At 39.3% G+C, this 27,393-nt stretch overlaps 4 protein-coding genes and 2 non-coding genes across 7 annotated transcripts; all 6 read right to left on the reverse strand.

The window, feature by feature from the left end:
• Positions 1-298: 298 nt before the first annotated feature.
• Positions 299-6,450, reverse strand: sumf2 (sulfatase modifying factor 2). Its single transcript, XM_085174544.1, has 9 exons — positions 6,274-6,450; positions 6,038-6,185; positions 5,843-5,957; positions 5,518-5,562; positions 4,597-4,747; positions 4,269-4,324; positions 3,211-3,295; positions 2,881-3,022; positions 299-2,775 (listed from the first exon to the last, which is right to left on the reverse strand). The coding sequence occupies exons 1-9, from the start codon at positions 6,341-6,343 to the stop codon at positions 2,673-2,675; spliced, it is 915 nt and encodes a 304-aa protein (XP_085030670.1). The 5' UTR covers positions 6,344-6,450; the 3' UTR covers positions 299-2,672.
• A 991-nt stretch (positions 6,451-7,441) lies between these two features.
• cct6a (chaperonin containing TCP1, subunit 6A (zeta 1)) lies at positions 7,442-12,912 on the reverse strand. Its single transcript, XM_085174516.1, has 13 exons — positions 12,671-12,912; positions 12,010-12,073; positions 11,241-11,375; positions 10,955-11,128; positions 10,627-10,730; positions 10,270-10,540; positions 9,770-9,852; positions 9,422-9,518; positions 9,167-9,314; positions 8,391-8,524; positions 8,144-8,246; positions 7,907-7,979; positions 7,442-7,831 (listed from the first exon to the last, which is right to left on the reverse strand). Exons 1-13 carry the CDS (start codon positions 12,805-12,807, stop codon positions 7,759-7,761), a joined length of 1,596 nt encoding a protein of 531 aa, XP_085030642.1. The 5' UTR covers positions 12,808-12,912; the 3' UTR covers positions 7,442-7,758.
• LOC146510082 (small nucleolar RNA SNORA22) lies at positions 8,632-8,767 on the reverse strand. The gene has a single exon (XR_014876639.1). It is a non-coding gene; the product is annotated as a small nucleolar RNA SNORA22 (small nucleolar RNA).
• Positions 9,951-10,086, reverse strand: LOC146510083 (small nucleolar RNA SNORA22). The gene has a single exon (XR_014876638.1). It is a non-coding gene; the product is annotated as a small nucleolar RNA SNORA22 (small nucleolar RNA).
• Positions 12,913-14,475: 1,563 nt separating the features above from the next.
• Positions 14,476-23,122, reverse strand: LOC146510084 (protein NipSnap homolog 2-like). The gene is made up of 10 exons (XM_085174547.1): positions 22,909-23,122; positions 21,645-21,772; positions 21,483-21,528; positions 21,235-21,329; positions 19,844-19,914; positions 18,784-18,924; positions 18,608-18,639; positions 18,023-18,117; positions 17,062-17,145; positions 14,476-14,949 (listed from the first exon to the last, which is right to left on the reverse strand). Exons 1-10 carry the CDS (start codon positions 22,998-23,000, stop codon positions 14,885-14,887), a joined length of 849 nt encoding a protein of 282 aa, XP_085030673.1. The 5' UTR covers positions 23,001-23,122; the 3' UTR covers positions 14,476-14,884.
• A 938-nt stretch (positions 23,123-24,060) lies between these two features.
• Positions 24,061-27,180, reverse strand: mrps17 (mitochondrial ribosomal protein S17). 2 transcript variants are annotated; one of them, XM_085174581.1, is made up of 3 exons: positions 27,049-27,180; positions 26,605-26,747; positions 24,061-24,591 (listed from the first exon to the last, which is right to left on the reverse strand). In XM_085174581.1, the coding sequence occupies exons 2-3, from the start codon at positions 26,725-26,727 to the stop codon at positions 24,274-24,276; spliced, it is 441 nt and encodes a 146-aa protein (XP_085030707.1). In that variant the 5' UTR covers positions 26,728-26,747; positions 27,049-27,180; the 3' UTR covers positions 24,061-24,273. The 2 variants fall into 2 exon arrangements, with proteins under 2 accessions (XP_085030707.1, XP_085030708.1); XM_085174582.1 differs by having other exon boundaries at positions 27,045-27,167.
• Between the last annotated feature and the right edge of the window lie 213 nt (positions 27,181-27,393).

A 27,393-nucleotide genomic window follows, 5' to 3' on the forward strand; every position in this document is an offset into this window, starting at 1 on the left:
ATTGATGTGAGATTTATAGGAAAGTGAACTGTCTAGGATGACACCAAGGCTCTTAACCTGAGGAGAAGGGAAAACTGTGGAGTTATCGATAGTGAGTGAGAAATGGTTCAACTTCAAAAGGTTGGATTTGGTGCCAATAAGGAGGATTTCAGTTTTATCCTCATTGAGCTTTAGAAAATTAGAGCTATTTACTAAGTTTTGAATGCTTTCTGCTGTTTGTAACTGATGTAATAACTGAACAGTCTGGCAACACATAAGATGAAAAAATATATATTTATGATTAAACAAGATTTTTTTTTTAAAGACAGACATAGTAGGTGTTAAAGGTTTGTTACCATTTGGGTGTGAATACTTGAGGTGAAATGTGGTTTTGACCAAAGAAATTGTGGGGGAATATTTGGGTTGGAAGCTGATATCTACAAACAGTTCAATTCACAAATGTAAATCTCACACTAGTATTAGATTGTTATACATATTGCTTAAAATGTTCAATTAGTCAACATAGTTATTAGGTATTGTGAGCTCAATAATAATTATAATAAGCTGCAAAGTGAACTTGGCAACGTCCCAAAGAAATACTTGTTTCACATTCTTTCTCAGTGCTGCTACAGATAGTTTTGTCACCACATTTATTAATGAAGTCCTCCTGTGCCCTGATACATATGTCAGATTTAGATTTTTCTATTCTATTTTTTAATATTATGTATTTAATGTGTATGAAATAATCCCATGACTTTGCTTTCTGATGTCAAAGCAAAAATATTCAATAAAACTTCACCGTGCTCCAGAAATATTTGTGCACAATTGCTTCACATTATAACGCATTCCAAGAAGCTGCATCGTCAGACAATACCTGTGGAGGTGCTCTGTGACAATGGGAGGCTATTCATATGCATTTATTTGCAGGGCGGTCCCTGTTGTATTTCCAGTGAATCAATTTTAAAATGTCAGCAGTGTTGCGCGTTTAATTTTTGTCTTGTGTAATTATGTTCCAATCAGAAAGAAAGTTTGGAGTTATTCTCACTGTTTTGGTAAGGTTCAATAAAGGGGGTGGAGCCTTGTGGAGCACAAATACCAGACTGCACAGCACCATTTGTTTTTCCTTGTTTTTAACCAGGAAGATTAAAAAAAAAAAAAAAAAAACTTTCTGCAAAGTCATTCAGAATTTGGTAACAAGACATCCTAACATCTGCCTCTAACTTTGCTCTCCTCCTCAAGAAATGCAGCTTAAAACAACCTCTGCACAAGCTGTTTGATAACAGTTTGTCCATTTTATATCATTAGAATAACCAGGACTCAAACTGATTCTTTGGTCAGGGCTAAGACACTGCATCACAAAGTCAGAGGTCTTGGCTTTATACTGTTACTGTATTTAACCAAACTGGAGTTTTTCAAAATATTTCTGGTCTGTTTAGCAGAATGAACCCAATCAGTCAGACCCTCACTATGGGAAAGTAAACAGAAAGCCAAGGACAGGATTAGAGAAGCCTAGACTGAACAAACGGACCAATTTACTACCCAGTCACATAGAAACGCTCAACAAAAGACACATCCCACCACATGGAAGGAAGACTACCAATGCTGGCAAAGAGTGCCCCACTTGTTCATTTCACTGGATATGTTCAGAGGCATGTAAGCAAGTCTCTTTAGTTAAGCCTGTGAATCGTTCTCATTCAGTTCACAACAGCAGCCAACTCACAGAGCTTTGTATCACAAGGTAAAGACCCCACAATATTAGAGATAGAAACCCAACAATCAAGCACTAGCACTATGCAGCAGAAACAGCTCAGGGATGTGCAGCCATGTGCTGTGACCAGTGAGGAGAAAGAGAAAAGAGGGGCACAGAGGGAGCACAAACAGCAGTACTCTGCGGGGATTATATAGTACAATGAGGTCTTTTGAGAATAAATGTTGGATAAATTCAGGAATTCACAGGGATCCACTGAAGAGAAGGTAACGGGGGAGAAACATGATCTCGCAGTACTCACGCTGCAAGGTTGCAAAACGAGGAATTTCAACAGTCCAGCCTAGAAAGAAGGAAGTAGTTTGGAGAGAGCTGAAGAATTTTAGATTGATGTTGGAAGTGTCCAGAATCGACAAGATTAGAAATGTGAACACCAGAGCTCAGGTTGAGTGTCTTGGGAGCCAAAGGTTTGAGAGGCAAGGATAACAAGCTTGGACATTTACAGAAGAGAAATAGTGGATATACTGGACAAAGAATGTTGAAGATGGAGGTGCCGGAAGAAAAGAGGAAGACCAGACGGGAGATTCATAGATTTAGAGAGATGTGAGGGATAGGGTGAGATGGAGGCAGATTGTCTCCTGTGGCGACCTCTAAAGGCGAAGTAGCAAATGCATGGTGTAATCATTTAGCATCTGGCATGATGTTACTGTTACAGGTAAACAGAAAGTTCTTGGAAAATAGCAATAAATTCTTTTTTTCATCATTTTAAAAAGTATTTTTTATTAAATGTTTCATAATGGTAGATTTCCCTTTATTCTTTATAAAATTCTCCACAGGAGAAATATAGTTAGCTTCACGTTTAATGTGAATTTCTTCCTCATTTTTATTTAGTCCTTTGCTTCCATCTTGTTGTAAACTTTAAAGTCATCACATTTATTATTAAAGGCTGTTCACTGCTGGCTCAAATCCACACTGCTGTCCTCTGAGGCTATAGTTCTGCCTTTTCTTTTTTCTTCCTGCCCTTCTGTCCATCACTGGCAGCACATCTGAATCCAAGGTTGTCAGAAGCAGAGTCGGGAGTGTTGCCCATCCTGCAGGATGCACAGTTGTAAGCATTACTCAAGATTAAATCGGTGGCTCTGGGTCTGAACATACGTCATCTTTTTTTTTTTTTTTTTTTTACCTCAGAAACTCACCTGGTTGTGATTCGAGCCTTGTGATTAGCTGAACCGTCCACTGTGTCGATCCAGGAGGCACCGCGCAGCACGTACATAGGCCTCGCTGCTGAAAAGCGTGTGGATGTCCACTCCCATGTATTTCCCATCATGTCATACAGTCCTGGAGGAAGAATGGGCATTATGTGTTAATGTTTACAACAAAAAATGTGAGAAGAAAAATCAAATGTTTCCAAAAGCTCAAAACACAAATGTAAAGTCTTAATGCACAGTTAATATTCCTCTTAAACATCTTAGCTACCAATCAGCTCTTTCATCATGCTGATAACATGTGTGTTAAAACAAGATTACCATAGCTATTCTGGGGAGGGTATGCTGTAACAGGAGAGATGCCGTGGTATCCATCCTCTGCAGTGTCTCCATCTGGGAAAGACCCCTAAAATACACGAAAGCTAGAATTACCACAATACCATGTTACACTTTAAATCCATATTTGTCCAGACTCACAACACAGTAAGTGAAGAATTAAATGAGTCTTGGTCACAGATGGGCAGTAAAGCGTAATCCGATTACTTTTTTCAAGTAATGAGTAAAGGGATTACTATTGCAAAAAAGTAATACGTTACTGCGTTACTAAACCATTATTTTGTTTGTGAGAGTGTCTCATGACAATGACGTAGGAGCGTGCGACGTCCATGGCAGCAATAGACGTGTGTCGATCAACAACAGATAATATGGACTGCGTCTGAGTACTGAGTACAACCATGTGGCGTTTAAAGCTTTGAAGTACTGACATTACTTTGAGCTTGATTCTGTAAAAAGTGACAAAAACAAACGTCTTTCTACAGCAAAAACTTTAACTTTAAATCTGAGCAAGCACCAGGCAAGCTGCCACAGGAATGTTGAATTCACAGAGAAACCCCCGGATCCTATATAGGTTTATAACGTATTTAAAACGTATTCAAGTTGTGTATCATGTTTTTTAAAGTAACTTAAGTAACAAAGTAACTAACTACTTTTGAAAAGAAGTAATCAGTAAATTTAACAAGATTACTTTCTTGGAGAAGTAATCAGTAATTAGTAACTAATTACTATTTTCAAGAAGCTTGACCAACACTGGTCTTAGCAACAAAGATTAATCTTCCCAACTCTGGATCCATACAAATTTAAAATATAGTCGCATGTTTTGTTCCTCAATAACAAAACATGCGAGTGTAAAACATTGTTTTACATAAACACAGAGGGTTTTTTCTGTATTCATAGATATACAATATATATTTACTTAATAACAAAGACAAAAACATAATGTCAGTGGCGAAAGAAGCATTAGTGAAAACCTAATCAGAGCCTCCCATGAGAACAATACTAATGACCTGATGATGACCTAACCATGACTGCAACATGCTGACCTGCCACAGGTTGGTTCTGTTGGCCTGGAACTTGTTTCCCCATGGGTAGGTCCGACCTGCAGCATAACAGCCAGGAAAGAGATTAGATGAACAATAAAATTATATTTTAATTATATTTCAGTTTTGTGAAAAAGTCCATTATTCAAACTAGTTTCCTGATTTTTCACAAAGACTTGACTGTATCTGAAACACAAAAGCAGTTTTGGGTTCCTCTGTCGAGACAATAACAAAGGAGCTGCTGAGCAGAAACATCACTGTGTGTGACTTAAATGTTGTCAGCTGGAAGTGAAAGTCAAAAACTCTACTATAATAGCAGTAAACATTATACCTTGCAGCCCCCCACGTGCAGCCCACTCCCACTCCTCCTCCGTGGGCAGTCTCTTGCTTTTCCAGCTGCAGAAGGCCTGGGCGTCATTCCAGCTCACCTGAACAACCGGAAAGTCCAGACGATCTCGAATCCCCGAACCAGGCCCTGAAGGCTGAACAGTAGAGGGTCAATGTGCGTGGCAAAAAAGTAGGCATGTCCAGAGGTATAACTTATTAGACTCTTTGTTAGGTACCTGCTCATTAACATAAATATCTAATCAGCCAATCATATGTCAAAGGCTCATGATCAACACAACCTGCTGAAGTTCGAACTGAGTATCAGAATGATGAAGTAAGGTGATTTCACAATCTGCTGATGTTCTGGGATTTTCCAGCACAAACATTTTAGGGTTTACAGAGAATGGTATGTAAGAAAAATATACAGCAGCTCTCTGTGTTAAAATGTCTTGTTTATACCAGAAGTCAAAGAAGAATGCTGGCAGGAAGGCAACAATAATTCTAACAACCACTTGTTACAACAAATGTATAAAGAAAAACACCTCTGAATACTGAAACTGAGACTACAATTTGGTCGGGCTCACCAAAGCAAAAGTTAGACAACAGAAGACTGGAAAAACGCGGTCTGGTTTGATAAGTGTCGATTTACGATAAAGCACATTTGGGATGTGGACGCAACAGAAGAGTTGCATTGTGGATGTGCAGCTGATGATCTGCAGCAGCTGTGTGATGCTGTCCTGTCAACATGGACCGAAGTATCTAGGAATGTTTCCAGCACCTTCTTGAATCTGTGCTACAAAGAATTCAGCAGTGCTTAAGGAATAGGGGTCTGACTCAGTACTCGCATGGTACCTAATAAAATGTAATAAGTGAGTGTAAACAAAAGCTGGAGAAAACAGGAACAAACTCACAATGTGCAACTCACCTGTCTCCAAAACACACGCTCTATAGGCAGCCACCACGGAGCAGACTGATGGAAAAGATGAGGAAATAAGTCAGAAGCTGTTTACAACAGTAAGAAGCTCTACATTATATATTTTATTTATTGTGGAGAATCTCTATAAATGCTGAGATGCCTACAAATTGTTTCATTAATTATTATGAACAACACTAATGTTAGACATATAAAAACAGCAAATCTTCAGATCTGAGAGGCTGCAAACAGGAAACTGTATGCTTAAAATTGTGAAATAAGGGTATTAATCTAACTGGTAATCTGATCTATTAATCAGAGATCAATAACCCGGCACCTCAATTCTCTGAGTGACTTTGCTCTTCAGCTCTTCTGACACAAAGTCCTGAAACACGAAACTCCAGCCAAACGTCTCGGCTTCACTTTTGTACTTCTGGGCTCTGACAAAGTCTCTGTGGCAAATAAATGAACAAGTCACCGACTTCACTGCATTAGTTCTGCCTTAACTCGTTTTAATGTCGATCTTATTTACCTGAAATCGGCGTTTGTGACGGGGTGTCTGTCTATTTTAAAAGGCTGAAGCTCGACCTCCTTGGTGGGAGACTCTCCGTCTCTCCCATCGGTTGCACTGGTTCCCATTAACATCTTTCCTCCCGGGATGTTCACCATTTCCTCCGCGGCTGCCAGGAACAAACATGCCTCGATGGGTATTTATTTAAGTGTTAATGTTTTTGTTAAATTCAGAAATGAAAGAAAGAGTCCTCTTACCGGCCCCTGTCAGTAAAAACACAGCAAACATCCAGGATACCATCGTCTTTGCTAAAACTGGTTTGAACATAAATATACAAGTTAAACATTTAACCACGTTCAAATGGAGAACTTCTCAAAGTTCAATTTCATTTTTTTAGTCGTTTCTGTCGGACAGATTTCACCGTTGCACCTCAAAATTGGTTCCGTCCGTTTTTTCAAATTCACGCGATACTTCTTCTTTCTCAAAGCTTTGTAGTTTAATAATATTGAGAATAATATTAATATTGTTAATAATAATAATAATAATAATAATAATAATAATAATAATAATAATAATAATAATAATAATAACAGGAAGAGTATTACATTGGAAAATATTACGAGTAAGACGTAAACACCGGTGCTCTGCGCTGGTGTAATATAAATCGTACTCAACCCTATCTGACTGATTCAGCTTCTCAATTATAGTTACAGGTTATCTTTTACTCCCATGCAGCACATTTGTGTAGCCCTTTCTCAATTCTCAAGTACATCTGCTCTCCGGTGTTAATAGGCTATTTCAGCCCAGCACCCCAAGTACACATTACGCCACTTTTAATGCGCTGCACTGTCCACTTGACTTCTGTTATACTGAACCACTAATATATCTGATATTTGCTATTTTTTAATGTGAATTTGAGAACTGCTGCTTTGTTAAGCATATTTACTTTTTATTTAAAATGTCTTAATAAGAACTCAGGGATCTCCCAATGTTTGTGATCAATAACGTTTTACTCATTGGGGTCTTTTGCTGGGATGCATTTATTGTGAAGCCTTCATTTTGATGCCAGCAGGCAGGTGTATACAGAAAGTTCAGAAGTGTTTGTGTTTTGATTTGGTGTGTCGTAAAAACTCTTTAGAAACTAGAGCTTATTTACAGCAGTAGAAAAGTGCAAGAGGAAGCACACAAAGGAGGACACGTGCAGAGGATCAGTGTGACAGGAAGGATGCTAAGGAGAGAGATAAGAGGAGATGGAGGCTGATGACCTGCTTAATTTCTTATGCTCCAGTCCAACACTGGTTGTGCATTACAGATCACATTTTTCCTGATGAGCTTCCAAAGCATTCATGGACTCAGAGCAGAAAAAACACAGATGTTCCCTTTTATATGTTTGACTGATTAATTCTTCAACAACAAACAACCACATTTTTACAGAGCCAGGAAAACCTTTAATGGGTAGAAACAAAACTGAGGCAGAGGTCAGTGCTTTTAACAAAATCTCATAAATAAACCAATCATTTTAGAGGGAGGCGATGACAAATCCATGGAAAACAAAAAGAACCTCATGACTAGCATGACAATGATGTCTGACAGGCGCTGCAATGGGTGCCGTGGATGTTTACAGCGGGCTGTCCATCAGACTGGGGGTGCTTCAGAGTGCCTACAGCGGGAACACGTTGACTGAACCTTTAGGTAAACAACTATCCCTGTGAGTATAACAGCTGCAGCTTCTTTAGGTGACTTTAACCTTTGAGAGAAGACATTCCAGCTCGCATGATCTCATCCACCAACAAGATGTTGCTTGCGATCACCGTGCTGTGAACAGAGACCCGTGTTAGTGACCCATGTGGGCGATACATTGGGGTAATTTAAAACATTCCTTCGTCTCACCATGAGTGAAGAAGCTGTTTCTTGACACTGTAATTATCCCATACGCCTGCTTCTCCTGCCACCATTGGTTCCCCTGCAAAGCAAAAGGTTAAAAGTAAAAAAAAAAAGTTTTAAATTCTGCCAAATTGTTACTGTTTAATAACTTCACATAGTTTAGAGTCAACGATTATAGAGTTTGACTCTTAACTTTAAAATGCAATCACTTCAGGATTGACTGATCGCTGCTGTGGTTCTCACCTGTGCCGAGGTCTACTCCAACTAGCTGGCCAGACTCTTTGTACTCTGTCTGCAGCTTCAGCAGGGTCTCCTGTGGGTCGTAGCCAGAGTTCTGGGCCAGAACCTAAGAACAGAAAGATAGCATTTTAAAAACATCAGTAAATTTTGATACAGGATGGACTGTAAGAAGGTGACAAATAATAGTGCAGCAAGAAACAAACAAGGTTTCTGTTAATAAAAATGACAGAGAAAATGAATTATTCTTTACCTTAGGGATGACTAGGAGAGCATCTGCAAATGCCTGGACTCCCAGCTGGGCTCTGCCTTTCACATTGGGCTTGTGTTTTACCAGAGCGTCTGCCACAGCAACCTCAAAGGCACCTGCACCAGAGACTACACTACCTGAAGACACAGAAAATAAAGAGAGATTTAGGAAAGCAAACAAATGTGTCATATAAATTAACCCACTCAGGGAGGGAACAGCTCTAATATTTAAAACAATTAGTGGAGTTTGTTCTGATCAGCTGAATACATGTAGGAGAGACTAAACTCTCCTAATGCAGAGGATAAGATCAGAGTCATTGTAGCACAGACACTGGAGACCAGGGAGAGCCACACTAGCATCCCTGGGTGTTCGCTGTGCAAATGAGACCTGTTCTGTTTTCCTTCAAGGACAAATTAACCACCTTCAATTTCAGCTTGTTAACAACATAAAGAGAAAATGGATATTTTGACCTACAGTTTATCCACACAATATTTGGAAAAAGCCTAAAAAGACTTCAGAGTGTCGTTTCAAAAATGAATTTCTGCTTAAAGAATTCTAAAAACGCTCATTTGTCTGCACACAGACATTCAAAAAAGTGTTAATCTGTTTAAAAAGGTAGCATTTTATAAGCCATACTAATGGTCAAGCAGAACATCCAGTAGGATTCAGATGGAACAAAACTGCAGAAATTCATCATCAACAAAAGTTTATGTTAATAATTTTTTAGTAAAAGGATTTTAAAAAGTAAAATAAGCATAGAGGAAATGTTCAGCTCTTACCATCTTCAATAGCGTTCTTTACTGCCCGCAGACCGTCCCTTACGGCATCTTTGATCTGCGTGAGGGTGTGTTTGTTGGGTCCCTTCACCAGCAGGGTAACTGAGCGAGGGTTTCCACACTTCTCGATGAACGTGTACTTCTCCTCTCCCTGCAAGCAAGGTTGCAGCATTAATATCATTTTAATTTTAAAAAGTTTAAATTTCACAGTTTTGTGGACTGAAAAGTAAAAAATAGATTCCCCCAAAAAAGTCTCACCAGTGTGTGTTCATAAACCAGGCCAGCATGTCCCAAGCATTCAGGTGTGAGGTCATCAACTGAGTTCATGGCGATGCCACCGCAAGCGAGGGTGAGCCTGTCACAGGAACGACACACTGAGTGTAATTCAGCTTCTTAATATATGACTGACTGACACCGGCTGGTAGTGTAAAGCACCTGTACAGGTGTGTCTGTGCCAATTTCACAACATAAAGCATGAGCTCATCTCAGCATGTTAAATCAAACAATTCAAAAATCTTCTATGAACTTTTATCTAAGTAATGTAATGTTTTGCTCATCTCAACTATAAAACACCAACATTTATAACACTGACAATATTTTTCTCACCTCTCCATGTTCCTCCTCTTTGCCCTCCGCAACCCAACAATGCCCTCTTTGGCTAGGGCGTCCAGGGAGAATGGGTCAATACCCTAAACACACACACACACACACACATACACACACAAAATAAGACATGCTTGAGACTCCAATTTACACTAAATAGTTCAGTAAATGTAAGCGATGTAAAGATTATCCTGATCCGCTGAATACATGTAGGGGAGGAAGAGACTCTCCTAATGCAGAGGTACAGATCAGAGTTACTGTAGCACAGACACAAAAACCAGGGGGAGCCATGATAGCATCCTTGGGTGTTCGCTGTGCATGTAGCCAGATTGGCTGGGCCAGTCTCAGACAAAAGGCTTAGTGTTCATGTGAAAACACAAAGTCAAATTACGAGCCTGTATCTTTAGTAGTACAAGCCAGACTGAACTGAGTTTGACAGAATTCTTTTTCTTTTTTAAACTTTAGCCTTTGAACTATGTTAACATCCGCATTTTCTAGCATACCTTCTGGTTAATGACGACAAAGCCCTTGTCCCCATTGGGACACACTTTGTTTTTCAAGGCGATAATCTTCTGCACGCGGTCCTCGATGAACTTCCTTTCTGCAGCCACGAGCTTCTCCCTCTCATCAGCGCTCTTGTAGAAGAAGCCAGAGTTGACCTCGGTCTTCTCGTACTCCAAAGAGACGTTGCACGTCAGTATGTAAGCATTCTCCACCCTCTTCTTCATGTCTGGGTGCCGGGCGCCGTGGTCCAACACCAGACCTCTGATCAGCCTAAGAAATAACAGATCAGCATTTAGAATTCACAGTTAAGCACAGTCTTGTCTTATCCCCCTCTCCACCTCTGTATTTACACTTACTGTGTATCACAGTCGGTCTTGTGCTTCATCTCCATGATTTCCACCATATACAAGTCAGTGGGCTCATTGGGTTTAGCGATGGCAAGCACAGCATCTACTACAGCCTGCAAACAGACAAGGTTATCACAAGCTAAATAAGCGAAAGCTAAGATTAGAGAATAGAGAAGTGCACTCACAACAAGCTACAGACTGCCATAAAGGTTCAAGAATAAGTAAGCCCTTAGGTCTGTGGCAACTTTGAAATGTCAAAGTAAACTAACTAATTGGCTATAAGGTAAAAACATCTAACATCTATCACTGCTTTGTGCTCGATTCCCTCACGTCTCACCTCAGTGAGCAGGTCTGCCAGCTCTGCGTGGACCTTGGTCCTGAGGGAGGTGCGTGCGACATTAATGAGGGTCTCTCTATCCATTTCCCGAGTCACCTTTACTTCCTCAAGAACAGCCAAAGATTTCTCTTTTGCTGCCTCAAAGCCCTCGGCAATGATTCTTGGATGAAGACCCTGCAACAAGCCATTAAAATGGAGTTGTGGTTAAAAAAAGATACCTCAACAATTCATTCACTAGAGAGACTGACATGCCAAATACAAACACACACTGTGAACTATCTTGTACCTCTGAAATGTAAAGGTCAGCCTGCTTCAGCAGTTCACCAATGATGAGGACATTGGAGGTGGTACCATCTCCTGTGATGTCATCCTGTGCAGTGGCAACCTTGGCAATCAGCGATGCTGTAGGGTGCTGAATTTGCTGAAAGGGAAAAAGGTTGGGGAAAAATTTTATGGAAATCCTCATTCATTGGTAATTCATGGCAGCAGTGCTAAACCTACTGATCCATTATTAATTATTATAAATCCTCAGTTGCATTACAAGGTACTAAGTCTGCTTTGAAGTGCAAAAAAAGGTATTTCCAGCTGCTCCCTTGTTTCCCAAAGGGGTTGCCTCAACAGACAGATCTACAAGTTGAATAGGCACAGATTTTACACCGCATACCCTTCCATTAATCTGTACTTGGGATGGCATTAGGAGGATAGCAGGTCGTGTGGCCCGGTCAGCTGGTAAAGACTTCTGCATTCAATGTATTTTTTAGAATTTAGGTACGTTGTAATGGTTAACAAATATATCAAATTATTAATGTGCACTGTGAAAAATGTGAAAAAGTGCCATCATCATAAGTCCAAACCCTAAAGCACATCTATCCAGATATTTAAAGCTCAGTCAGATAACATGCTGCTGTTAAACTCATTGTTTGTGAGAACAAAGGCTTAAGACACATATACAAACATTTAGGGTGTGGTCACTCTCTGTGAAATAGGCAATACAGTACTAATATGACAGATCACTGACAGAAGATCCTTATTTTACAGCTCATCATGTCCCTTACCATCTCGTGTAGCAGGACGTTACCATCTTTGGTCAACTTTATGTCTCCTGCACCAGACACCAGCCTGCAGATCCACAGAGACAGAAGAGGGTTAATATGTTACCCTACCTACTAGCGGCTTATATTATGATAATGCAAACTTTCACCCTATTATTGTTTGCCTGCTGAAGAACTCGCAGATTATGGCTGTTAGCTTTTATTTATCCATTTCCTCACATCATCTACAAATCCCCAAACAAATCTCTACCTGTAACTGAGTTATTCAGTCGCTCATCAGTATCTTTAGTTAGCGTTAAGGCTAAACTTGTGGACACGTTATACTTAGTACTACGACTTTAACGTAAACTGGCATGATCTGCTAACCGACTGAAGCTAGCATGCTAACGTTAGCTTTATGGCTGTCAGAGCGGATCATGACGATGACTGGGCAGGGCAACGAGTGCCGGGAAAATCCGCTAACCGTTTAGCGATGGCAGGCCTCAATTTATTTTAAGTGTGTTTTTGACAGATACTCTGTAATAAAGAGTGGATGCTTTCTACTTTTCAGGCACAAAGACTTTGGTGGCGACATACCGCTATCGGCTGCAATGCTAAACTTGCTGCTAACGTTAGCGAGTTAGCATATCACGCGTGCTGCACAAAGAGCTCCGGCTACACTCACATTTTCATGGTCCCCTTCGGTCCCAGGTTGCTTCTCAGCACATCCTGCAGCCCCCGGGCGGCACTAATGTTAACAGCCAGGGCGGCCTGGGCTCTGGCCACCTCTGCTTTGGGGTTTAGAGCTTTTACGGCAGCCATAGCGCAGCACAACCAGCGAAGTACAAGTAAAAAGTATCGCCGGTTGGGAGTCCACGCTACTCTGGTTCAGAAGCTCTCGAAAGGGGAGTCGCTTTCCAGAAGGCTCCAACACGTGTTCTCGTGCTGGATTTAGGGGACAAGCCGACGCTGGGACATTCCGCTTTTACAGCTATTACAACTGGTCCACACCATGATTTATATCAGTGCAGAAAAGTCATTACATTTTTCAAACCCATGGAAATATCGTGTCAGGTTGACTCGGTTTCTCCAAAAGAAACGTTAGAACACCTTCAAGGCAACAAAGTAAGATCATTTGTTTTCCGACTGGCAATATCGGCAAGCAAATCACAGTGAAACTGTGAACAATGTCCTGAAAAGTTATAATTTTTTGCGTGAAACATATTTAAAATATATATTTAAAATTTCCGACAGAATCCATCCTCTCCTTACTTTGCAGCATTAGTGCCAAGCATTAACAATTAAGATTTCCATCACACCATGAAGGCAGCATAAGTCACACCCTAGACACCAATGTCTGGAAATAGAGCGCGCACACACACACACAGGAGTTATTTTAAACGATTAAGATTATTATTAAGCCTTACCATTTTATATAGTAGCATCACACTTTCTTCAGCATGCAAAATTAATATGTATATTTGATTTTTTTAATGCTGAAGAAAACAGAAAATTGTGGTCTGACAGTCAAAAATCAACTCATGTTCTATCATTTCAAACAACTCATGACAAAGAGCACTCTCAATTTTTTTATCAGAAGTTTAATTAAATATGTACAACTAATCTTATTAAAGCACTGCATTTTACAATTTATCACACAAGATACTACTCCTCTCCTGTTCACAGGTTTATCAACACCCGCTAAGTAATAGAAGACCCTGCACATTCAGATTCAGGAGGGTCTGCAACTATGGTTTGGCCAATAATCCCACTATGTATATCTACAATCTGCCCATTTAAAAAGAAAGAAAGAAACGAAAGAAAGAAAGAAAACATTGATCTTAGTCAGAGCATACAACCACCCAGACATTATCTACTTGATATAGGGAAAGGCCAAACTTGTCAGTAAGCGTACAGCAGGCTATACTGTAAATACAGATTAGTTCCGCTGGATTCAAAAACATGTCTTCTGTCTGGAAGAGCCACGTGTGTCATACGTTACAATTTGAACAATCAGGAGTTGTGGTCAGTTTAAAACAAACAAACAAACAAACAAAACAAAAACAGGGCAAATAATTCAAATTCAGTATTCATGATTCTGGTAAGACAAAAAACAAACAAACAAACAAATAAAACAAAAACAATGAGCTGGCAACTTGTGTGCATGCAGTATTGTTGACAGGAATTGGTTCATCCAGTCAAATGATTCTGAAAGGAGTAAACACCAAGTTGGCTGTATCAAAGCTATGCAACAAAAGAGGAGTGGACACACGATGAACTTGGAGTGAGACTGTGGCTCTGAAACAGACCAAAACCTGTAACTCTAAGCTTTAGTACTCATTTTATAACACTGAACTTTAAACTGCAGGTTTATCTCTGTGAAACTGACCACTCAATATGTATTTTAAGCCATGTAATTTTGACAGTGAGCTACTGTGAGCTCTTATTTTCTGTTGTAAGACACTGGTAATCGTCATTTTGTTTCCGGACTCAGAAATCATATTAAATTTTCTTGTACATTAAAAAGATACTTTTCAGGCCCTGTGACCAGCACACAAACAACAAAGAAAGAAAAAGAAAATGAAGACAGACAAAACATTTCAAACACCCTTTAAATGACAGAAGGTGAAGAGGAGTGTGCCCCAAATCATAAGCACACCACATTAATAGGTCAGTAACACAGTAGCTGCTGTAACAGGTACAGTTTTGGTAACAATCATTTTGACCTCATCATCCAAACAGAAAAAGGGGAGAAAAGAAACCAAATAAAAGGAAACAAGATTGTGTTGATGTTGAGCAGATTTCCCTGGCAGTGCACACTTTGACGGTTGGTTACACTCTCGACAGATCAGTGTAATAGTTGCAGTGGCGGCTGAGGATTCTCCTCAGGTGTTAGTAGTTACTTCAAGGGCGAAGTCTTCATGGGAATCATTATTCTAGACTCCATGTGCTGAATAAGAGGGACTGTGGGATGAAGAACAAACAACAGTCTTAACAACAGATTTCCAACAAGGAACACAACTTTATCTCATTTAAATTTGCTGATGTTTCATGAATTTATAGCTAGAGTTCTTAGTTTAGTTTCAATGTTAGGATCCCATTAAAAGCTCATTTTATTAAAGCCTGAGTTGTTGTAAGTTGTCCTTACACCAACACTGCTGAATGTCTTTGTAATCCCATTGAACATAACGATTCCCTGTTGCTAAATCAATCCTTCATAGATTTAGGCATCAGAGAGAATTGAAGTAGAATTTATTGTGTCACGTTTGCTTCCATTTGTGTAATTATGAACAAGTGGAGAATTATGAGTATGTAATCTACAGACATGCTTGTGTGCAGTTCTCCAAAAAAAAGGGAGGCACAAAGCCCAAAGGTGATGAAAATCAGGCTTGAACAGTCTTCTCTGCAGCACGAGCTAAAAGCTAAAAGCATGGACTAAAGCACAAACAAGAATAACTCAGAGCAGCTGTTTATTCCACATATTTTAAGCTGCTTTTATTTGTTTTTAAATGTTTGTCCAATGCTGCCTCTCTGTACCTCTCTGAGCTTCTTCATCCATACATACCTTCCCGGTCCCTCAGGTTGGCAGACCAGCTCCTGCTGAGTGTGCCTAGGACTAATCGTAAGCTCAGAGGGGATCGGCCGTTTGCTGTGGCAGCACCACAATTGTGGAATGAGTTGCCTTTACATGTTAGACAGGCACCTTCCTTATCCGTTTTTAAATCACGTCTTAAAACACATTTATTTACCTTGGCTTTCAGCACAGCAGGACTTGTTGATGTCTCTTAATATGTTTTCTTATTAATTATATTATTTTTAATTTTAAGATATTTTGTATGTAATTTAAACTGATTTCTCTTTGTTTTATATTTGTAGCACTTTGGCCAACATTGTTGGATGTAAAGTGTCTAATAAATAAAGATGATATGCTATGCTATATTTGTAACACAGCTCATTGGTGAAAGTCTGCAAAGCTCTATGTACAACCAACACACCGTAACCCTTCTGGTCACTTTAGAGCAGAAGTGGGCAATTAATTTTTCCAAGAACTTTTACAGCCATGACAAGTTTTAGTGGCTAAAATATCCAGTGAATGAACAAAAGTAACTCACTCAACACTATTGTTCCCGCCTCCTCAAGTAGACTTTGGCTGTAGCTGAATAGTCAGTTTTTCATTGGGAAGCTTCCTAACAGGGAGACTTCATTGCCGGCTAAGAGGTTACATTTTCTAAACACTAAAGAAAGATTATACAATGCTTCTACACCTCATGCAACTTACGACATACACTGGCATTAATGAGGTTTAACATAATTCAGTTTGCAGTTTTGCCAGCATTTAGGGTTAACATTAATTCACATAAAACATTATTAAAAGGTAGATGTCACACTGATCATCTCTTCAGCAGGAAGAGACGATGTGAGCAGAAAGCAGCTAAATAAAAAACTCATTTATCACAAAGTTGTCTTTGTTTATACGATCTGCAGCAACCACAGCAATGACACAACAGGATGAAGTATCAAAGTTGTGCATTTTGTTATTCACCTTTAGATTATAGCAGTTTCAACGCTGCAAAGCCAAGTCAACTGCATCTACTGACACACTGCAAGCACTTTAGTGCAATCTGAGTCTCTTTTCCTGTGTCCTGTGGTCTCCTTCACTGTTTTCCTTGATCTCATGATGCTTTTTCTCCCAGTAAAGCGATTATAAAAAAGACACTTTGTAAAAGGTCAGTTTCTTTTCTGTAGGATTGCACCTATTGTATCTTTTTAAAACACGCCATTTAGTTCTCAAAATTCATTATTACCAAGGTGTGTAAAAAAGTCAATACTTCCAGTCTTCATTGTTTTAATCTATTCTTGATCGACAATTTATATTAAGCTGTTGGCAGCTTGGGTTCATCTGAGCTTAAATGTTTGAAATTAATATTTTCATTTAACGTTAACATGACACAAATATGGATAATAGATATAAAATAGATTAATTTTAGTGTCTTATGCCCACAATAGAACAACAAGACTCAGCACTTACAGTAACTAAAACTTGCTTAAGTATAAAAGTATCAGACTGAATCCAACCTGTGTAATAAACAACCTCGTCCCAGCCATCACGCTGCCAGGCTGCATTTCTGGTATCTTCTCTGGACTGCAGGTCCTTGTAAGCTGAAAAGAAACACGTTCAAACTCACTGAGTAAAAGCTGTAGCCTTTTAAACCAAAGACGAATCATAACGTCAAACAGTCGTGTTCAGGAAAATTTAAATACTTGACAGCTTTTGCATTAAGTTCACTTCCAGAACCTAAAGGTGCACATCGTCAAGTGGAAAGAAAGAAGAGCAACACCAGGTAAACTGTTTAATGCTACAAGCAAAATGGGAGCTTCTTTCAGCAGCTCCCATATTTTCCCCAAGGGGAAAATATTTGGTTTAGTACACATTAGATGCCAGATGCACCCTCCGAGGGATTCGTCCCCTCTCCTGGTCCTGGACTCTTTTACATCAGCAGTCCCCAACCTTTGTTGCGCAACAGACCGGTGTAATGTCAGACAATATTTTCACAGACTGGCCTTTAAGGTGTCGTGGATAAATACAACAAAATAAAATAATACGGCCAAGACAAAAACTGTGGCAATTTGTAAATATAATAATAAACCCGAATTCACTGTGTAATTGTGTAACTTTATTAGCAGCGTCCTCCTGAAATGTACCAACAACATTGAGAGTAACGTCCTCCTCTCTGCCCCTTAATGCTCTCTGGTCACTATGGTAACGCGTAAATATTCATTTCAAAATAAGACACACAACTATAACACGGGAAAAGACCCAGGGAAACCGAGTTAGCGATAAAAACCCTGAAAACCATAAATTTCACACCCGAACCTAAACTCTGGCGGACCGTTACCGGTCTGTGGCCCGGCGTGGGGACTGCTGTTTTACATCTAAAAGGCATGTACCAAAAATACGCACATACATTTGCATTTGTAGGTGACCTAGACAATATTTGCAGCATTTTTCTTGAATGATCCTGGAAACTCATCTTACCCCATAAGTGGTGAACTGTGTACAGACTTCCAATCTGTGAGAAAAAGCCTCCCACCGCCTCTTGGTTCTGCTGGCGAATCTCAATAGCCCGAGCCCTGCACAGCACCAAAGACATTACACAACACAGCTTCTAAATAAAGTGGCAGTAATTAAAACACCACAACATCCACCAGTACTCCCCTCATTTCAAGTCAGTACATCAAATTTCAGTCTTAAACCATCAGCCTTGTTATAATCATCCCTGCATATTTGGTTTTTATAAAATTAACAAAAAAATTTCAGTCAAAATCAATTTAAATTCAACAGATGAATATATTGAAATATGTTAAATGAAGCCCAGGCAGTTAATGGATTATTATATGCGGTCATGCTCAGGAATCATGCATACATTTTGTAGTCAGAAAGTACCGCCGACTCATTTTCACCTGCAACAACGTGTGAAACTAACAAAATAGCAGTGAGGAACTTTTTAGATTGTAGCTACAAGACTAGTACAAAGGGAACTAAAGCTCGCAAAGTTATCCTCCATAAATGATCAAATTTGGTGGCTCAGATATTACATGAAAAAGGAAAGTTGTGGCTTACCAGTAATTTCCCCATTCAATCATTGTGCCTGGCTGAGAAAAAGAAGGTAAAGATCATGTTCACTACATGTACCGCAAAATACAAAACAAAAACACTCCCCCCAAAAACCCAGACTTACAGAGGGAGGAGGACTAATTCTGTGGTTCATAAAAAAAAAATTAAAAAAAAAGAGTTACCCTGAGTTGATACGATCGGAGCTCATAGATGTTGGGTCCTGGACGAGGGACGGGTTCGTTCCAGAAACTGAACTCCAGCAGCAGCTGGTTCCTACGAGACAGCAGCATCTTCCCCCTCTCATTCCTGTACTCCATAAACTTCTACAGCAATGACAAATAAAAGAAGCACAGCGCTCAGAAAATCTGACTCAGCTAAAATAACTGCCAAATATATTTGTATTCATGTTGTTTGACTGTGAAGTCTGATCAGGATCTAGACAATGAAAGTCAGCTAGTGTGCATTCAGACAATTTAAGTGAAAGAAAATATCTTTTTACCTGGACTCATAAAAATATATATATTTATATAAATCACCTTTTCTGAGAAGGTATGATAGAGGAGTAGTGATATGCAGAGAACATATATGGCATTTATGGTTATAAATATAGTGTATACACTTCTAAATTGCCATGTGCTACTTAATGTATACAGAGATCGATGTGTAAATTATCTGGGCAGATTAACAGTAGTATGTATTTACTGATTAAAGTTTGTGGAATTGTGCAAATTAAAGTCATGAGATTTGCCAAAGAACAGTTGATAAAGCAATAAAGGGACCGTCACAGATGTGCAGGACCAGTGCACAAAGCCTATGCACGGTTTTGTACCCTCTTGTTTACATGTGGTAGCTGTATTCTGTCACCAGGGGGCAGAGCCACAAATATGTGAAACAGGTTGATTTTCTTTGTAATTATCTGACCAATCAGTTCATGCTCTTCAATGTGGGAGGAACACATTATTACAAGCCACTTACTTTATTTTATCTGCAGGGTTTTCCAAAAACTAAGAAAAAAAAACACATTTCTGAAGATTAAACCTGCAGCATGAATCATCTGTTCATTAACACTTTCCTTCTTCAAAGCATTACTGTGTAAATAACCTTCAAAGATTACTGGAAACATTAAAGATAAAGATGGAAGGAAAATGTCACGTGGGTCTAGCTAGATGGGTGCACTGCTGGAAACATTGGCCTACAGATAACCAACGGCCAGTAGGCTTAACTAATCAGAGCACCCGTTACCTTATTCTGCCTGAGTTTGTTCATGACTTCGGTGAGAGCCGGGTATCCTCCCCGATATCTCCACAGGTGAACTAGAATAGAAGGAGCAGAAGAGCCAAAGATAACGTAGCTCTTAAATAGATCTTGTCTTTTTTGGGGGAGTAAGAGTTTTTCACAATAGCATCTGTGGTTAGACCTCCCTATGAACCACCCGTGATTGTGGAGCATGACGGGATTCAGTCTATACAGCATGAATTTCCAGTCAGTTTCTGTGTATGCATGTGAAAGGACATCATGTCATCTTACCACTACAATTACATCTCAGAAAAAAGAAAAATTCTTAATTTCATGAAGTGAAAAAATGAACATTGAGTGTATTTAATACATATAGTATCTCAGAAAATATTAAAAGAAAAAAAATTCTAATGTTTATTTCCACATTAAACTAAATGCCTTTAATCTGCTAGTTCAAGATTTAGCATCAAACTGCAAATCAGGAAAAAAAAATCTGAATTCAAAGATCAAATGTTCAAATCTGAAAACAAAACACAACCATGACAATAAGACGGAGCCAAAAAGGGACAGCGACAAGCTACAAACATAGCACCATATACTGTCTAAGTGTTCACATGCTGAAAGTGTACTGATGCAACCTTTCAGAAAACCTTTCCTGACACTGCCAACATTACAGCTCTGTAACACCAGAGAGGACCCACAGCTGTGGAACGACAAATGTCACCACTTGGACAAAATGGAGAGCAGCCAGGAAAAAGTTCAGTTCAGTCTCAGCTATAATTAACTGAAATAGAAAAGCTGAGAGAGGAGAAAAAACACAGTGGCTTTAAGTAACGTCTGTTTTTACACCAAGATAACGGCATAGTTTGAAAATTCTGCCACACCTCAGTGTAACTCATCTGCAGCAGGAAACAGAAAGCAGCAAGACTATCCCGCTGTACAACTTGATTTAGCTTAAACACGTACAGATTCTCATTAATCAATAGGACTCACAATCAAGAGGTCAAGTAGTTTGCATCTTGTAGAGCTAAAAGCAACAATATTTATTATAAAATGAGTCTGAGGATCGCATGAAATACGCTAGATTAAAAAGAAAATCCAGATCTCAAGTCTGTATCCATAAACTGCTTATTTTGAAGAACCAACGTGTGATTCAACTACAAGAAGCACATTCATAAGGCTAGAACAACAGTAGCAGCTGGTAAATAATATTCATGATGAACATTGTTCTCATTTTTACCTCGTAGTAATATGTTGTCTGCGAGCTTTCAATCTCATGTTTCCTCTTCTAAAAGAGAAGGTTGAGCTCTGACCAGATTGAATGGGCTCAAATAATTCACCTCACTGACATTCAACTACAAAGTCCGTTGTAACTCGGGTAGGGTGGATGTTCTTACCTGCCTGATCCTGCTCCCCATACCATGTGTTCCAGGTGCCTACAAGCGCACAGGGGTATTCAGGGTCAGCGTGAATGGAAGGCAAGACATCCTCACTGAAGACGCAGACAAAAAAAAAAAAAAAAAAAAAGTGTGAAAATGCAATATATCTGACATACTTTGCAAGCTCCTTTGAATCCGACATACTGGTTGCAAAAAAGTGCTCTAATGTGACATCTGAATTAAGATAACACAACAAAGACTCATACCAAAGTTCATTGTAAGCATCGAGGCACTCAGGTTTGACATTGTGAACTGCAACAAAAAAAGAATAAACAAAGCATGAGTAGATAACGTGATCAAACAGATTTCATGGGTTTATTAACTGTTGTGGTAATCATTAACTGTGTCCCACTGCGAGCAATACATACACTGTATTTTATACAGGTTGTTGTCTTCTTTTTTGGCAAGCACGTGAGAGTGAGCATCTTTTCTGGGGACGACTTTTCTAACAAAAAGGGATTTGAACCAGCTTTCATCACCAACATTTGAGAGGCTCCTGTGATGGGATTAAAACATTTTTTTAAAAGTTGGATACAATCAACATTTCTTTGGCTACACAATGCAGCATTTAAGTACCAACAACAAAGCTCCCCTAATAATCCAACCCTGTTTCCTTCTATTATGTGTTGTATTTCTCTGTGAACATCTGACATATATAGTTTCGTGTTAAACCTCTAACTGCTGCTTTATCAGTCCAAGTCTCAAAAATACAGATGTGGATGGGCTATATTCAATAATACCTTTACTATTGTTGTTATGAAATTTGTAATTTAAAAAGTGTCCTGGCTTCCTAATGTGAATGAGGTCAGTTTTACTGCAAGAGCCCGAGGTGTAAACTAGTAAATGTCGGCTGAAGAAAAGGTGCAAATCTTTTTTTTAGCCCAGCCAACCTATGCATTTCAGAGGTCAGCAGCTCAGAAGGCTGAGGGGTCCCTGAGATTAGTCTGCACTGACTTTAATCAGCCTTCCTACATTTTCTGTTAATGTACTCGATCTACAAGTGCCAACAGTCACCACGTGTAGCGGCTAAGCTTGTTTATGAGGAAACAGTCCACCGGTTTTCCTCATAATGCACCAAAAAAGGACACATTTTAGTGTCACTCTGTAGTCAGGTTTATACAAATATCTGCCTTTCAAAGGGAAATAACAGCTTATTTTAGGCCGCTCAGCTGCTGCAGCGAAGAAACTGAATCGTCCAGTGACCAAAACAAGCACAGCTGTGCAGCAATTCAATGCATTTTGACCTTGAAGTTGAATTCAGTTTAAGACTCGGAGTAACTCGGCGGTAAGTTTTTAATAATTTCTTCAACCCAAGTCTATAAAAGCACGCATGACATTATAAATCAGACACTGGCGATTGTTAGGACAAGTTGACTCACTGTTTATTTTAAAAATTGTGGGAGTAACAATCAATGTTAGCAGAAAGTTAGCAGGTTTACAGCTACATTGCTAATGCTAGCTACGTTGCACAGAGATGTAAACGTAGCGAACGTCCTTACGTTTCCTTTAGCATTAGCTTAACCGCCTAGCAGAGCCCGCACGTTGTCATTGGGCTACACGAGCAGAAGTTGAATTACTTTTAAGCAAGATTTATGCACCTGCACAGATAAACTGTGTATAGAAGAGTCTAACCTGAGGGCGACGTGCACCGGGCTGCTCGCATGAAGCCCGCTTCTCGTCTGTTTAAGGCCTCTACCCACTGTTTGAAGGACTCTGGTCGCCATCTTTCCTCGAAAGCCGTGTGGAGGTTGTTGGAGGCTACAGCCGCAGTCCGTTCCCGCAGGAGCTGACGTTACTCACGGGAGCGTGACCCCGAGTTAGAACCGACAGTACCGGAATCACTTGTGGAGCTGATTTAAAGCACAGATATTAACACAGCTTAATACAAAATACGCAAAGTTCGCTGTTGTTGGATTTATATAAAGTTTTCATAGTTTGGGGGGCTTTGATTGATCTGCCTGCTGAGCTTGCATTTATAACCTGCATATTCCCATTACTTAAAAGTGAACACAGTTTGTCCCTAACAATTTCATTCACTGCACCTTTGTGCAACAATAAACAGTAAGGACAGCTCCCTCAGTAATTAGACCAGACTCACTGACTGCATATTCATTATAGCAGTCCCACTTACAGAGCCACCACTGACTGGAATCACCCCACCATGTCCAGATCATCACTTTACACACCCCTGCATACAAATGTTGTTTTCAGATTATAAAGTGCATATTATTTATAAATGCAATTTGCACTATTCTCTTAAACAATCTAAATTTTTACTTTTTATTCTTCTTTAGCCTCAGTTTTATTTTTACTGGGGGGTTTTTAATCACCATGGTATACATAAAAATGTGCACTATCTCAGTTTAAGGCCTTCACTATGTACCTATTGTACTCTGACCATTATTTATTGTAAACTATACTATTATTTCTTCTTTATCCCACTGATGTAACATAATTTTCCTTGTTGGGTCAATAAACGTCATTACAACTTCACTTAAAGCTCCAAAGTACCTTATATTAACTGCAAAATGAAGCAGCCAAAGCTTCATGCATGTTCTATGATAATAACATGTCTAATGTACGTTTTTTTGTATTCACACACCTGATATCTACTTTCTTAGTTAAGTGAATACCATAATGGCATTTATTTTATCCTCCCTCCTCTCCTTTTCTCTTGGATGGGTCCTCATGGATGGGCCAATTAGATGATCCAGCCCAGGCCTTCACCTTTTGATTATAATATATTCCTAACCTGGATAACAGACACGAGTACCTTGCATGACATTGTTTTTTGCACTGTTGTTTTATTTTGCAAATTCCTCTGAAAGGTGTCCACTACCTGAGCAGGTAACAAGGAAGTGATATTTAGTCTCTTCACCCATACATGTACAGCAAAGGTTCTTAGTTTATAAACATAAATCCATATTAACACTTGAAACACAAGCATTGTAGAGTGACAAGTAAGCTGATATTACTGCATGAAATCACAGTTTTCTGTCATGAAGTGGGAGTTTGTGCCGGTGGGGAATCGGCTCCACTGGGGGCAGCAGAGATGTTGAGCTCCTGCAGTTTCTCTGACAGCGTTTTCTCCTCTTGAAGTGGAAGGTCTGTTAGAGGCTCCACAAATTCAGTTCCTGCAACCCTCTTTCCTGTTAAGGGGTCAACCACCCGGCCAACTTTATACACGATCTCTGACAGTTCATGCTTCACGTGTTTGCTTCTGGGCTCAGGCAGAGCCTTGAGGAGGACGATATCTCCCACAGTGCACTGTTGCAATGCATCATGGGCAAAGTACGTCTTCCTTTTGTTGTAGTACTACAGGAGAAGAAAAGACAATATCACAGTTATTCAAATATAAATTCATAAATGCTTGAACTTTTATGCCCAGAATTTCTAGTTTGAACCAAATGGCAGAAAGCTAAGACTTTTGTGGCCTGAGGCCCTCGTCTCTGCTTTTTGCAGATGATTTGGTCTTTTTGGTTTATCAGGTAGTCACCTTCAGCAGAAATGTGCAGAAAAATCACTGAAACATGGGACAGTGGGCCTCCCATCCATATAAAGGCATAAAAATAACATAATAACGCCCAATATAAACAAATAACCGTCACCACGTGTGCCTCTTGCCTCTACAGAATAAATTGCAAGGCTCACAGGTTTCTTACTGACAATAAACACAAACAGAAATCCTTGTTTGAACCTCGGACATAATTGTGTTTGATGTCATGAAAACTTCAAGCTCTCTTGAAACTTTTGCCAAATCATCAATCAGGAAAGTCAGTTGATGCCTATATTTTATTGTATTTAGATTACTTTAATTCATTGTTTATTTGTCTAAGCAAAGACTCGTGGGACTGATCAGAGGTTGTACAGAGTGCCACTGCAAGGCTTTTGACTAAGTGACACTGTTGCTAACCCAGCTGCACTGGTTCCCCATTAACTCCGGAGTTCACTTTAAGATTCTGGTTTTGAGTTTTAGAGCTCTGCATGGACAAACACCACTGTACACCAGATAGCTTTTACATCTGTACGTCCCCAGGAGGGCCCTGAGGTCATGTGACCAGGATGTGCCGGCTGTGTATCATGTAATGCTGAGAACAAGACGAGGGAGCTTTTGCAAAACTAGCCTGCACACTTTAGAGCTCTTTCCCTCTGAGCTTGAAATCTTTGGATTTGGTGATCTCTCTTAAAAAGCACCTAAAAAATCTTTTCAAACTTTTTTGGTAAACTTGTTTTTATGTTCAAGCACTTTTGTTTAGAAGCACTTTCTGACGATATCATGACAAGTCAAATTTTGGTTACTGACTCTATGTCTGTCCTCTGCATCCATGCTAGTTCTGACTCACATTAGCACTGTCATGCTCTTAACTCTGGTCACATGACCAATTACACTCAGTATACAACAAATCTTACATAATGGTCACAGCATTTTAATCAAAATGTCATTTTACAGAGGTATACTTAAATCACACTTTTATCAATGTTACAATTTTAATATTTTATTTAATCCACTCTCAATCTTTTTTAAACACTGTGTAAACTCAAATCAACATGAATTTATATCTGAAACATAATCACCTCTGAGAAAGTTACACTGCATTTCAGCATAGATAGACTACTTCTAATCTATCCAATCTCTAATTTCATTAGAAGCTTGCATTACAGCAACATTATACACTGGTGCAACGAGATGTACAACATATTTTGGTAAATGAGAAAAAAGAACTTTGTGAAATAAAATAAATAAATAAATATTAAAATACCTCTATGTTTAAAGCAATGAAAAAAATTGAATGTTGCACCATAGAAAACTCAATTTTGATGAAAACACTGACATTTTCTTAAATTAATTAAAAGAGACTACACTATGAAGTGAATAGAGCAAAGCCTCAGATCCTCAGCATTGCTCCTAAGTTCCAACTCGAGAGTAATGCCAGTGATCTACTCATTTCCCCTGATAGTATGCAATGAGTCTGACTTGCATAATGTCACCAGAACATGTATGTGAAGCCTTTTTAGGACATCCACGAGCCTTCGCTATATATGAAAATAACATCAACAGCACTGGCTCACTCCCACACACATCTGGTGTGCAAAACTGTCCGTTTACACACCTGCATGAGGGTATATTCTCTCCCTAAAGGTATCTGAGTCTTTTCTCTTCAGGACCTTTAGCCGTGGACACCATTCAAATATTTTTGTTTTTACTCTTCTCTCCAACAACCTGTAATAGTTTCCTTTGTATTTCATTTACGCTGTAGCTTTACCGGCCTATTTTAAAGCACTTAGACTCTTATTTTATAAAAGGTGCTTAATCCCCTAAAGGCTCACCTTGAGCAGGTAAGGGTCCAGCACCAGCCTGGTAACTCTCACTTTGGCCGTTTTGTGCATCTTGGTCCCGATGACTCTGCCGATGATCCATTTGGCATGGACTGATGCGTGCTGGACTGACATCCTGCAAAGCTTTACTCAACCTGCAGAAACAAAATATTATCAACCCTGACATCATTATATACTGATGAGCCTCAACTGAAATGTAATCAATCTGAAGACACGTTCAGTTACAGTTTCACCGGATAAAACTTCTGAGCCGACAACTGTACTAACAATGTGAGTCAACGTAAAACAGCCGCTATACGGTTAGCCTTGTTATGTTAGCATTAACTTAAACATACATTTAAAAAAAAAAAAAAAGGTCATAAAAATAAACTGATGTAATTCGGCAAGAATACAAAATAACATTGAAAGTAGAAAATACAAAACTAACTCACTAACCACGGGAAAATATCATCAGAAGGTCATACAAGCTCCTCCATGCTGTTCAGTTCTGCTTGCTTCGTGACGTAAACTACGGCTAGTAACGAGGGACATCGACAACAAGCGTATGCTTGTGTGTATGGAAGGTTGTTTCTGACACTTGAAAACGAATATTCTTTGCCACTAATAAGTAAAACCTCGATTTATCGACTCAAATTTCTGACCAAATATCTTGAAAAGAAAAAAAAAACTAACGTAAAATGTTGTTAAGGTCAAGACAGAAACTCAACCCAAACGTTATTTTCAGCTACGGAAACAAGCTTCCGCATTTACGTCCTTCACAATTAGTCACAATTTTCTGCT

The sequence above is a fragment of the Neolamprologus multifasciatus genome, chromosome 10, assembly GCF_963576455.1.
Source record: "Neolamprologus multifasciatus chromosome 10, fNeoMul1.2, whole genome shotgun sequence".
In the NCBI taxonomy this organism is placed as follows: domain Eukaryota; kingdom Metazoa; phylum Chordata; class Actinopteri; order Cichliformes; family Cichlidae; genus Neolamprologus; species Neolamprologus multifasciatus.

Coding starts and splice junctions, on each gene's coding strand:
- sumf2 (XM_085174544.1), bottom strand. CDS start 6,343: ATGTTCAAACCAGTTTTAGCAAAGACGATGGTATCCTGGATGTTTGCT. Junction 4,325..4,596: donor TGCACGTGGGGGGCTGCAAG/GTATAATGTTTA, acceptor GTTATGCTGCAG/GTCGGACCTACCCATGGGGA. Junction 3,023..3,210: donor CCCTCCCCAGAATAGCTATG/GTAATCTTGTTT, acceptor TTCTTCCTCCAG/GACTGTATGACATGATGGGA.
- cct6a (XM_085174516.1), bottom strand. CDS start 12,807: ATGGCTGCCGTAAAAGCTCTAAACCCCAAAGCAGAGGTGGCCAGAGCC. Junction 12,074..12,670: donor CCGAAGGGGACCATGAAAAT/GTGAGTGTAGCC, acceptor GTGGATCTGCAG/GCTGGTGTCTGGTGCAGGAG. Junction 8,525..9,166: donor AAAGAACGCTATTGAAGATG/GTAAGAGCTGAA, acceptor CTGTGTCTTCAG/GTAGTGTAGTCTCTGGTGCA.
- LOC146510084 (XM_085174547.1), bottom strand. CDS start 23,000: ATGGCGACCAGAGTCCTTCAAACAGTGGGTAGAGGCCTTAAACAGACG. Junction 21,330..21,482: donor GATGCTTACAATGAACTTTG/GTATGAGTCTTT, acceptor CTGCGTCTTCAG/TGAGGATGTCTTGCCTTCCA. Junction 18,640..18,783: donor TCCGATCGTATCAACTCAGG/GTAACTCTTTTT, acceptor TCTTTTTCTCAG/CCAGGCACAATGATTGAATG.
- mrps17 (XM_085174581.1), bottom strand. CDS start 26,727: ATGTCAGTCCAGCACGCATCAGTCCATGCCAAATGGATCATCGGCAGA. Junction 24,592..26,604: donor TGGACCCTTACCTGCTCAAG/GTGAGCCTTTAG, acceptor CTTCTCCTGTAG/TACTACAACAAAAGGAAGAC.